The sequence below is a fragment of the Seriola dumerili genome, unplaced genomic scaffold (genome assembly GCF_002260705.1).
Source record: "Seriola dumerili isolate Sdu_G_001 unplaced genomic scaffold, Sdu_1.0 BDQW01000478.1, whole genome shotgun sequence".
Lineage (NCBI taxonomy): Eukaryota > Metazoa > Chordata > Actinopteri > Carangiformes > Carangidae > Seriola > Seriola dumerili.
The window spans coordinates 5,045,520-5,057,716 of NW_019174733.1; the positions used below are offsets into that span (position 1 = coordinate 5,045,520).

The 12,197-nt window shown below is 40.0% G+C and overlaps 1 protein-coding gene across 1 annotated transcript in view; it reads right to left on the reverse strand.

Annotated features, from left to right (window-relative positions):
* Positions 1–12,197, reverse strand: part of grid1 (glutamate ionotropic receptor delta type subunit 1) — a 240,127-nt gene that overhangs the window by 4,403 nt on the left and 223,527 nt on the right. Inside the window, exon 15 of the mRNA XM_022763632.1 lies at positions 94–334. Coding sequence (XP_022619353.1) covers positions 94–334 — 241 coding nt within the window. The remainder of the gene's footprint in view (positions 1–93; positions 335–12,197) is intronic.

Here is a 12,197-nt window from a genome sequence, read left to right on the forward strand (position 1 = left end):
AGGGGCAGGGGGACCCGTGGTGGCAACCATGGCCCGGTTCTGGGTTAGCAGGCTTGGGCCTGGGCCCTGGCCCGACGAGTTGTCAGTGGTCACCTCTTTGGGCTGCTCTCTCCGGCAGTGGTTGCTGTTCCACCAGGTCTCCAGTGCAGCCACCAGGAGGGCCAGCAGCAGCCCGGCAGCCAGGATGCAGAACACGCCGGCAAAGCTGTGGAGACGCAGTGCACGTCCCTCTGGCTGGGCGTCTGCGTAGCTCTGCAGGTCACAGCGGCCTTTCTTCGGCCACCATTTCTGCTTCAGGATGTCCAAGTCACCTTTTTCCTGAAGCTCCAAAATCCTGTGGAGGAGAAAGACTGAGTAGTTGTTGCAGAGTATCATGATAACACCACAGGAAACTGGACAAAGCCTTCAATAACATTGATTCAGATCATGTTAAATGCTGGCTAATCAAATTACAAAGAAAGTGGAGGAGAGAATGGAAAATTAAATTATTTTCAAAGACAAACATAAAGGAAAATTGGAAAATCAATGTAAGGCTGCTCTGGATGACTATAATTACTTTGATAATACTGTGTCGATCATGACATAAAACTAATAAAAACATGCAGTTAATGTACTGTATTAGCATTGATTGTTAGCTCAATTAAGGCCCACGGTGGGTAAAGTGCTAATAAAAACTGCAGTTTGCGCAGCAGCAGACTGTAATACGTATTACTGATGCAGTGTTGAAACAATTTATAAATGCTAACAAGAGCTACAAGAGCAGGTCTATGTAAATAAGGCAAAGAAAAAACAAATCACTGTAAGATTAATTGGTTTCATATCAAACTATATAAGCATGAAAACAAAGATGATCAAATACTACAGTAAGCCCATTAGCTAGCTCAGAAAGAGCTGAGAGGAATGGATAGATGTTCTGGTGGAGAATAATGACGGCTGAGTACAAACAGAGGCGAGACAGTAAATCTGTCCCATCGGAGTGGTTAGCTTTCTGTACAATCATTATTCACCCTCTTCAACAGTGACTGGCACATAGAGACTTTTGGTGCACAAATCTGCACATTCATTCGGAGCAAAGAGGCACACTCAGACATATTTACACACAGCTGTCAAAGCTGTTGACATGAAATCATTTATACGCATTTACACTCATGAAACATCACAACTCCAGATGCCTTTAAATATTCACCATTTCTCCACACAAGTGATGTATTTAAAATCTTGGTTCACTGGTTTAAAGAAAGATCAATCCTCCACTTTCAGATGGTGTTTATGAATTTACACTTTACATGAAAGAGAGAACTTGCTGTCCTCTTTTGAAAATCACTAATATCACTCTTGTGTCTGAGGAAAAATAAGATTAACCAAAAACAAAGGACAAACAGTACGGACGGAGAATGTAAAAGCATAATTCTTTGCCTACTTCTGCAAGAGGAAAAGTGATAGTATAGTAAAGCATAAAAATGTCATAGTATAGTGAGCCATAAAAATGTCAAAAAACATCATAGTATAGTAAGGCATAAAAATGTCAAAAAACATCATAGTATAGTAAGGCATAAAAATGTCAAAAAACATCATAGTATAGTAAGGCATAAAAATGTCAAAAAACATCATAGTATAGTAAGGCATAAAAATGTCAAAAAACGTCATAGTATAGTAAGGCACAAAAACATCAAAAAACCTCATAGCATAGTAAGGCAAAAAATTGTCATGGTATACTAAGGCATAAAAATGTCAAAAAACGTCAGTATAGTAAGGCATAAAAATGTCATACTATAGAAAGGCATAACACGTAAAAAGACATCATATTATATTAAGGTATAACATGTCAAAAAATGTCATAGTATAGTAAGGCCCAAAAACTCAAAATACGTCATAGTATAGTAAGCCATAAAAATGTCAACAAACGTCATAGTATAGTAAGGCATAAAAATGTCAAAAAACGTCATAGTATAGTAAGGCATAAAAACATCATAGTATAGTAAGGCATAAAAATGTCAAAAAATGTCAAAAAACGCAAGGCATAAAAATATCATAGTATAGTAAGGCATAAAAATGTCAAAAAACATCATAGTATAGTAAGGCATAAAAATGTCAAAAAACATCATAGTGTAGTACGGCATAAAAATGTCAAAAAATGTCATAGTATAGTAAGGCATAAAAATGTTGTAGTACAGTAGGGCATAAAAATGTCAAAAAACATCATAATATACTAAGGCATAAAAATGACAAAAAACATCATAGTATAGTAAGGCATACAAATGTCAAAAAACGTCATAGTATAGTAAGGCATAAAAATGTCATACTATAGAAAGGCATAACACGTAAAAAAACATCATATTATATTAAGGTATAACATGTCAAAAAACAGTATAGTAAGGCACAAAAACGTCATCGTATAGTAAGGCATAAAAACATCAAAAAACGTCATAGTATAGTAAGGCAAAAAATCATCATAGTATAGTAAGGCAAAAAAATGTCATAGTATAGTAAGGCATAAAAATGTCAAAAAACGTCATAGTATACTAAGGCATACAAATGTCAAAACTTCATAGTATAGTAAGCCGTAAAAATGTCAAAAAATGTCATAGTATAGGAAGGCATAAAAATGTCAAATAACCTCATAGTGTAGTATGGCATAAAAATGACAAAAAACATCATAGTGTAGTCCGGCATAAAAATGTCAAATAACCTCATAGTGTAGTATGGCATAAAAATGACAAAAAACATCATAGTGTAGTCCGGCATAAAAATGTCAAATAACCTCATAGTGTAGTATGGCATAAAAATGACAAAAAACATCATAGTGTAGTCCGGCATAAAAATGTCAAATAACCTCATAGTGTAGTATGGCATAAAAATGACAAAAAACATCATAGTGTAGTCCGGCATAAAAATGTCAAATAACCTCATAGTGTAGTATGGCATAAAAATGACAAAAAACATCATAGTGTAGTCCGGCATAAAAATGTCAAATAACCTCATAGTGTAGTATGGCATAAAAATGACAAAAAACATCATAGTGTAGTCCGGCATAAAAATGTCAAATAACCTCATAGTGTAGTATGGCATAAAAATGACAAAAAACATCATAGTGTAGTCCGGCATAAAAATGTCAAATAACCTCATAGTGTAGTATGGCATAAAAATGACAAAAAACATCATAGTGTAGTCCGGCATAAAAATGTCAAATAACCTCATAGTGTAGTATGGCATAAAAATGACAAAAAACATCATAGTGTAGTCCGGCATAAAAATGTCAAATAACCTCATAGTGTAGTATGGCATAAAAATGACAAAAAACATCATAGTGTAGTCCGGCATAAAAATGTCAAATAACCTCATAGTGTAGTATGGCATAAAAATGACAAAAAACATCATAGTGTAGTCCGGCATAAAAATGTCAAATAACCTCATAGTGTAGTATGGCATAAAAATGACAAAAAACATCATAGTGTAGTCCGGCATAAAAATGTCAAATAACCTCATAGTGTAGTATGGCATAAAAATGACAAAAAACATCATAGTGTAGTCCGGCATAAAAATGTCAAATAACCTCATAGTGTAGTATGGCATAAAAATGACAAAAAACATCATAGTGTAGTCCGGCATAAAAATGTCAAATAACCTCATAGTGTAGTATGGCATAAAAATGACAAAAAACATCATAGTGTAGTCCGGCATAAAAATGTCAAATAACCTCATAGTGTAGTATGGCATAAAAATGACAAAAAACATCATAGTGTAGTCCGGCATAAAAATGTCAAATAACCTCATAGTGTAGTATGGCATAAAAATGACAAAAAACATCATAGTGTAGTCCGGCATAAAAATGTCAAATAACCTCATAGTGTAGTATGGCATAAAAATGACAAAAAACATCATAGTGTAGTCCGGCATAAAAATGTCAAATAACCTCATAGTGTAGTATGGCATAAAAATGACAAAAAACATCATAGTGTAGTCCGGCATAAAAATGTCAAATAACCTCATAGTGTAGTATGGCATAAAAATGACAAAAAACATCATAGTGTAGTCCGGCATAAAAATGTCAAATAACCTCATAGTGTAGTATGGCATAAAAATGACAAAAAACATCATAGTGTAGTCCGGCATAAAAATGTCAAATAACCTCATAGTGTAGTATGGCATAAAAATGACAAAAAACATCATAGTGTAGTCCGGCATAAAAATGTCAAATAACCTCATAGTGTAGTATGGCATAAAAATGACAAAAAACATCATAGTGTAGTCCGGCATAAAAATGTCAAATAACCTCATAGTGTAGTATGGCATAAAAATGACAAAAAACATCATAGTGTAGTCCGGCATAAAAATGTCAAATAACCTCATAGTGTAGTATGGCATAAAAATGACAAAAAACATCATAGTGTAGTCCGGCATAAAAATGTCAAATAACCTCATAGTGTAGTATGGCATAAAAATGACAAAAAACATCATAGTGTAGTCCGGCATAAAAATGTCAAATAACCTCATAGTGTAGTATGGCATAAAAATGACAAAAAACATCATAGTGTAGTCCGGCATAAAAATGTCAAATAACCTCATAGTGTAGTATGGCATAAAAATGACAAAAAACATCATAGTGTAGTCCGGCATAAAAATGTCAAATAACCTCATAGTGTAGTATGGCATAAAAATGACAAAAAACATCATAGTGTAGTCCGGCATAAAAATGTCAAATAACCTCATAGTGTAGTATGGCATAAAAATGACAAAAAACATCATAGTGTAGTCCGGCATAAAAATGTCAAATAACCTCATAGTGTAGTATGGCATAAAAATGACAAAAAACATCATAGTGTAGTCCGGCATAAAAATGTCAAATAACCTCATAGTGTAGTATGGCATAAAAATGACAAAAAACATCATAGTGTAGTCCGGCATAAAAATGTCAAATAACCTCATAGTGTAGTATGGCATAAAAATGACAAAAAACATCATAGTGTAGTCCGGCATAAAAATGTCAAATAACCTCATAGTGTAGTATGGCATAAAAATGACAAAAAACATCATAGTGTAGTCCGGCATAAAAATGTCAAATAACCTCATAGTGTAGTATGGCATAAAAATGACAAAAAACATCATAGTGTAGTCCGGCATAAAAATGTCAAATAACCTCATAGTGTAGTATGGCATAAAAATGACAAAAAACATCATAGTGTAGTCCGGCATAAAAATGTCAAATAACCTCATAGTGTAGTATGGCATAAAAATGACAAAAAACATCATAGTGTAGTAAGGCATAAAAATGTCAAATAACCTCATAGTGTAGTAAGGCATAAAAATGTTGTAGTACAGTAGGGCATAAAAATTGTCATAGTATACTTAGGCATAAAAATGTCAAAAAACTTCATAGTATAGTAAGGCATAAAAACGTCATAGTATAGTAAGGCATAAAAATGTCGTAGTACAGTAGGGCATAAAAATGTAAGGCATAAAATTGTCAAAAAACGTCATAGTATAGTAAGGCATAAAAATGTCATACTATAGAAAGGCATAACACGTCAAAAAACATCATATTATATTAAGGTATAACATGTCAAAAAATGTCATAGTATAGTAAGGCACAAAAACGTCAAAAAACGTCATTGTATAGTAAGCCATAAAAATGTCAACAAACGTCATAGTATAGTAAGGCACAAAAACGTCAAAAAGTATAGTATAGAAAGCCATAAAAACGTCAAAAAAAGTCATACTATAGTAAGGCATAAAAATGTCAAAAAATGTCATCATATAGTAAGGCATAAAAATGTTGCAGTACAGTAGGGCATAACACCTCAAAAAACGTCATAGTATAGTAATCCATAAAAATGTCATAAAACGTCATAGCATAGTAAGGCAAAAAATTGTCATAGTATACTAACGCATAAAAACGTCAAAAAACGTCATCGTATAGTAAGGCATAAAAACATCAAAAAACGTCATATATAGTAAGGCACAAAAACGTCAAAAAACGTCATTGTATAGTAAGACTTAAAAACGTCAAAAAACATCATAGTATAATAAGGCATAAAAATGTCAAAAAATGTCATCGTATAGTAAGGCATAAAAATGTTGCAGTACAGTAGGGCATAACACCTCAAAAAAACGTCATAGTATAGTAAGGCACAAAAACATCAAAAAACATCATAGCATAGTAAGGCAAAAAATTGTCATAGTATACTAACGCATAAAAATGTCAAAAAACATCATAGTATAGTAAGGCAAAAAACTTCATAGTATAGAACGGCATAAAAATGTCAAAAAACGTCATAGTATGGTAAGGCATAAAAACATCATAGTATAGTAAGTCATAAAAATGTGAATAAAACGTCATAGTATTGTTACGGCCATGGCCGTATTCGGGGGATCTTCATCTTTCCCTGTGTGTGTGTGTGTGTGGTTGTTGTGTCCTGTCTCGGCCTATGATTGCAGTTTGACCCTGCGAGATGGGATGCCCATGACGTCACCGGGATTTCCTGGGAGTGTTCCACCTTTCCACCGCGCCTTCGATGCTCCAGCTGCTAGCCATCTCCCTTGATCAGCTGGGCCCGCCTCTCGTTTCCACCCCGAGTATAAAAGGACTGTCATTCGGTTGTTCGTGGCGATCTGTGTTGCCCGTATGCAGGCTCGCCTCCGCGCTGAGTACCAGTGCTCGTATGATTGCGATAATTGATAGAGCCGAGTGAAACCATGTGAAGAGTTGTGTGTGTTTTTGGTTTTTGAGCGTAAAGCTAAGTGCAGCTCTGTTTGCGATCTGGTGTTTTGTTGGTTTGCTTTTCTTTTGTTATTTGCTTGTGTCCTTTTGTGTTAATTCCGTTATTGGGGTGGCTTTGTTTTTCGTGTGCCGCCTCCCTTTTTGTTTACCCTGTTTACTTTTGTTAATAAATAACCTTATTTAACCCTTTACATCGTGGGTTTTATGTTACTTCCCTTTCCCCTAACGAGCTGGTTGTAACATAAATGGGGGCTCGTCTGGGATGACATTAATCCGTTAAAGGAGACCCGGAAACCAAAGGTTATTATTAAATTAAGGTAAACTTGTGTAATATTGCAATAAGTGGTAAGTGTGAATATGGCGTCTTTCGAGTTAGACAGTTTCTTGGGAAATCCTTCGTTTGACCAAATTGATAAATGCAGAAAAGATCATTTAATCGCTATAGCTGTCCACTTCAACGTTCCGTTCGCTAAAACAATTGTAAAGAAAGACTTAAAAAAACTTAGTCATAGGTAAGTTGGTGGAGTTGGGACAAATTGTGTTGCCGGTGCTTAGTGAACCACCCGTGGGTGCATCTGGGTCTGATGGAGCTATTAGCCACAGACCCGCAGCTGAGAGTGAAGCCGCTGGTTACACTGCACAGAGGGAGACTGGTGAGGTGAAAGAGTGGCCCAAAACTCCGTTTACATTGCCTCGCTATGATCCCCTCTCCCTAGCAAGCCACGATTCTCTGAGTGAGGCCAGACTGAAAGTCCGCCTGGCCCGGCTTCAGGCTGAAGCCCAAGAGAAAGCCGAGGCTCGGCAAGCTGAGTTGGAAATTAGGAAAATGGAGATCGAGGCTGACAAAGCAGTCCGCCTACGTCAGCTGGAGTTGGAAGCTCAGCTGAAGAAAGAGAGTTCTGCACCGAATGCATCTGCGGATGCAGGTGTGTCCCCTCCTTCCACCACCTTTACCTGTGAGACATTTGATATCAGCAAACACATTTCTTTAGTTCCTCCATTTAGGGACGATAAAGTTGACAGTCATTTCGCTGCATTTGAGCGCATTGCGTCTGCACTCCAGTGGCCCTATGATGTATGGCCCCTACTGCTCCAATGTAAAATCCAAGGTAAAGCCCAAGAAGCTGTTGCTGCTCTGCCGTTAGTGGAGAGCTTGAACTACGATTGTGTTAAAACGTCAATTTTACGCACCTAAGAATTGGTTCCTGAAGCCTATCGGCAAAGGTTCCGAAACCACAAAAGAGCCCCAACACAAACCTATGTTGAGTTCGCGAGGGAAAAGGGAAACCTCTTTGATAAATGGTGTAACTCTTGTAAAACAAATGATTTTGAGTCACTCCGAGAGTTAATTCTTCTTGAAGAGTTCAAGAAATGTTTGCCTGAGCGCATTGTTGTGTATTTAAATGAACAGAAAGTGTCTTCTCTCTCCGTTGCTTCTGTACTGGCTGACGAATACGTGCTTACGCACAAGTCAGTGTTTCTGTCTGCCCCGGAAAAGCATCGTGTTCCGGCACAGCAGTATGTTCACGCTAAAGCGTATAACAAACGGGATGAGAGAGAGTGCTATTATTTTCATAGATCTGGACATCTCATTGCAAGCTGCCCCACTCTTAAAAGAAAAGAACAAAATGGTAGCGGCTCGCCTCCTAAAGGCATGTGGTTGATTAAAACTGTAAGTAGTTCTAAGATTAATTCTGTCTCTTCGGATTGTGTAGATCCATGTTTCAAGCCGTTCATTTTTAAGGGGTTGGTATCTCTTACAGGTGAGTCTTCTGATCAGTGTCCAGTGCGCATTTTGAGAGACACCGGTGGCTCTCAATCTGTGATCCTGGCTAGTGCCTTGCCATTTTCCGAAAATTCTTCATGTGGTTATAGCATTCCCATACAAGGTGTTGAAATGGGTTACATCCCACGGCCTGTGCACAAAATCCACATTAAGTCCAAATTGGTAAATGGCGTTTTCCCTGTAGCTGTATGTCCTGCCCTGCCCATAAAAGGGGTAGTTCTCCTTATGGGTAATGATATTGCTGGTGGTAAAGTCACGCCTGCGCTGGAAGTGTTGGTTTCCCCTCAGAGCTCGGTAATGTATAACTGTGAATCTGACTCAAGATTGTTCCCTTCTTGTGCTATAACTCGTGCTCAAGCTCGTAAACGTGACGAATTTACTCTCTCTGATACTGTGCTTATGTCCTCTTTGTCAGACGAGAGAGATGTGGAACCTATGACGGAGAAAGTTCGCGTACCTCCGCCTTCTAAAGCCGCTGAGCCCGTGCACTCTGCTCATCCGAGTGTGTCCTCGTCAGATGTTCTGACGCTGCCGGTGAACAGTGAACGCCTCACCGCTGCGCAGAAGGCTGACCCGAGTTTGAAATGTTGCTTTGAAAGTGTGGTAAGTGCGGACAAAGCAAGTGATGAAACAGTGGCCTATCTGATTAATAAAGAAATCCTGGTGTGTAGATGGACCCCTGCTGCGACTGGTGCTGACTTTAGTGTCTATCAGATTGTTGTGCCTTTTGTGTATCGGGAACATGTGCTTTCAATTGCTCATGAAAGCCAATGGTCAGGTCATTTAGGGATAAACAAAACCTACCGATTGATCTTAAAGCATTTCTTCTGGCCTGGATTAAAATCGGATGTTGCGAAATTCTGTCGCAGTTGCCATGTTTGCCAACTATCGGGTAAACCAACCAAATCATTCCGCCTGCTCCACTCCATCCTATCCCTGCCATAGGTGAGCCCTTTGAGCGCATAATAATGGACTGTGTAGGCCCATTACCCCGCTCTAGAAATGGGAATCAATATTTACTCACCCTTATGTGAGTTGCCACTCGTTACCCTGAGGCAATTCCGCTGCGAAAAATCACGTCCAGTTCTGTAGTCAAAGCCCTGACAAAGTTCTTCTCCACATTTGGCCTCCCTCGAATCATTCAGACGGACCAAGGGACAAACTTTCAGTCGCAACTGTTCAAGCAAGTTCTTAAGACCTTGGATATAAAACACTGTGTCTAGCGCTTATCATCCTGAATCCCAGGGTGCGTTGGAACGCTGGCATCAGACTTTAAAGTCTATGCTCCGAAAATATTCTCTAGAAACAGGTAAGAGTTGGGATGAAGGAATCCCGTTTGTAATATTTGCTGCCCGCGAGGCCGTCCAGGAATCTCTAGGATTCAGTCCCGCCGAGCTTGTCTTCGGACACACTCTCCGCGGTCCCCTCAAGTTCCTACATGAGAAGTTCCTATCCTCTGACTCCTCTAGTGAGAGTAATGTACTTGAATTTGTGAGTAAATTTCGTGAACGTTTGCACCGTGCTAACACCCTCGCTAAGGAAAATCTTTTGTTGTCTCAAACAGTAATGAAATGTCAGTATGACCGTTCTGCCATCTCGCGCCGCTTTAATGTAGGGGATAAAATACTGGCCCTGTTGCCTATTCCTGGGTCTGCGCTCTCTGCGAAATTTTCCGGTCCGTATGAGGTCCGTGAACGTCTCAGTGAAACTGATTACTGTATTGCTACACCAGAGAGAAGGCGAAAAACTCGCGTGTGTCACATAAACATGCTTAAGGCGAATTTCACGCGTAAACTGAACTCCGCTCCACCTGTTGTCCCCGTAAAGTCCAGACCTGTCGCTGTCAATGCGTTAATTGTTACTGAGCCTTCTAACAGCAGCAATGATGAGGATGATTTAAAGACGCATCATTTGCCCCATCAAACTGCTCGCCTGCCAAACTCGAAGATGCTCAAAATGTTACCTTCCCAATTAAGCCACTTGACTGGCGCGCAACAGAATGACATAGCTTCATTAATTCATAGTTTTCCATGTCTCTTTAACGATGTTCCCACGCGCACCACTGTTTTGCAACATGACATCGATGTCAAAGAGGCAAAGCCCATCCGCCAGCACCCTTACCGGATTAACCCTGTGTAGCGCGAGTTAATGAGACAGGAGACGAACTATCTATTAGAGAATGGTTTAGCTATGCCAAGCTCCAGCTCTTGGAGTTCTCCATGTCTGTTGGAGGCCAAATCTGACGGTTCCCCTCGTTTTATTACAGACTTCCATAAGGTTAATGCTGTTACCGTTCAGGACTCTCATCCTCTCCCCAGAATGGAAGACTGTGTCGACACACTTGGTTCCGCGAAATTTGTCAGCAAATTAGATTTGCTTAAAGGTTACTGGCAAGTCCCATTAACTGAGCGCGCGTCTGAAATCTCTGCTTTCGTGACCCCTGATAGTTTTTTACAGTATACCGTGATGGCTTTCGGCATGTGTAATGCTCCGGCGACCTTTCAAAGGCTCGTTAATACTGTCCTGTCCAGACTGACGAATTGTAATGCCTATTTGGACGATCTAATTGTGTACACTATGATGTGGGAGGAGCATGTCTTCGTCCTGGAACAGGTGTTCACTTGCCTTGCGCGCGCGTCCTTGACGTTAAACCTTGCGAAGTGCGACTTCGGTAAAGCCACTGTCACCTATCTCGGGAGACTGGTGGGTCAGGGTCAGGTGAGACCCCTTGCTGCGAAAGTATCCGCCATCAATGATTTCCCGGTTCCAAAAACACGTAAAGCCCTCCGTAGTTTTTCTGGGCATGGCCGGATATTATCGTAGTTTTTGTCGTAACTTTTCCTCTGTTGTTCAGCCGTTAACGGCGCTGATGAGCCCCAAAACCGACTTTGTCTGGTCCCCTACCTGTCAGCATGCTTTTGACAGCGCGAAATCGCTGCTTAGCCACGCCCCCGTCCTCGCTGCGCCTGACTTCTCCCAAGCTTTTAAACTAGAGGTGGATGCCTCTGCGGTGGGAGCCGGGGCTGTCCTGTTGCAGGAAGATAGTGATGGAATCGATCACCCCGTGTGTTATTTCTCTCGCAAATTTAAAAAACACCAGGTAAAGTATTCCACCATAGAGAAAGAGACACTTGCTTTGTTATGGGCACTCCAACACTTTGAGGTTTATGTGGGTTCCAGTTCTCTGCCAGTTGTGGTCTTCACCGATCACAACCCACTCGTTTTCCTCAAACGCATGTATAACCACAACCAAAGACTCATGCGGTGGGCTCTGATCATACAAGATCACCATTTAGAGATTCGCCATAAGAAGGGGTCAGAGAATATTATTGCTGATGCGCTGTCCAGACTATGAGGGTTGATTTTTGCGTATTTTGGATGACAAACTGAGGTTGTATTTTAAGGGGAGGGGTGTTACGGCCGTGGCCGTATTCGGGGGATCTTTGTCTTTCTCTGTGTGTGTGTGCGTGGTTGTTGTGTCCAGTCTCGGCCTATGGTTGCAGTTTGACTCTGCAAGAGGGGATGCCCGTGACTTCACGGGGATTTCCTGGGAGTGTTCCACCTTTCCGCCGCGCCTTCGATGCTCCAGCTGCTAGCCATCTCCCTTGATCAGCTGGGCCCGCCTCTCGTCTCCACCCGGAGTATAAAAGGACTGTCATTCGGTTGTTCGTGGCGATCTGTGTTGCCCGTATG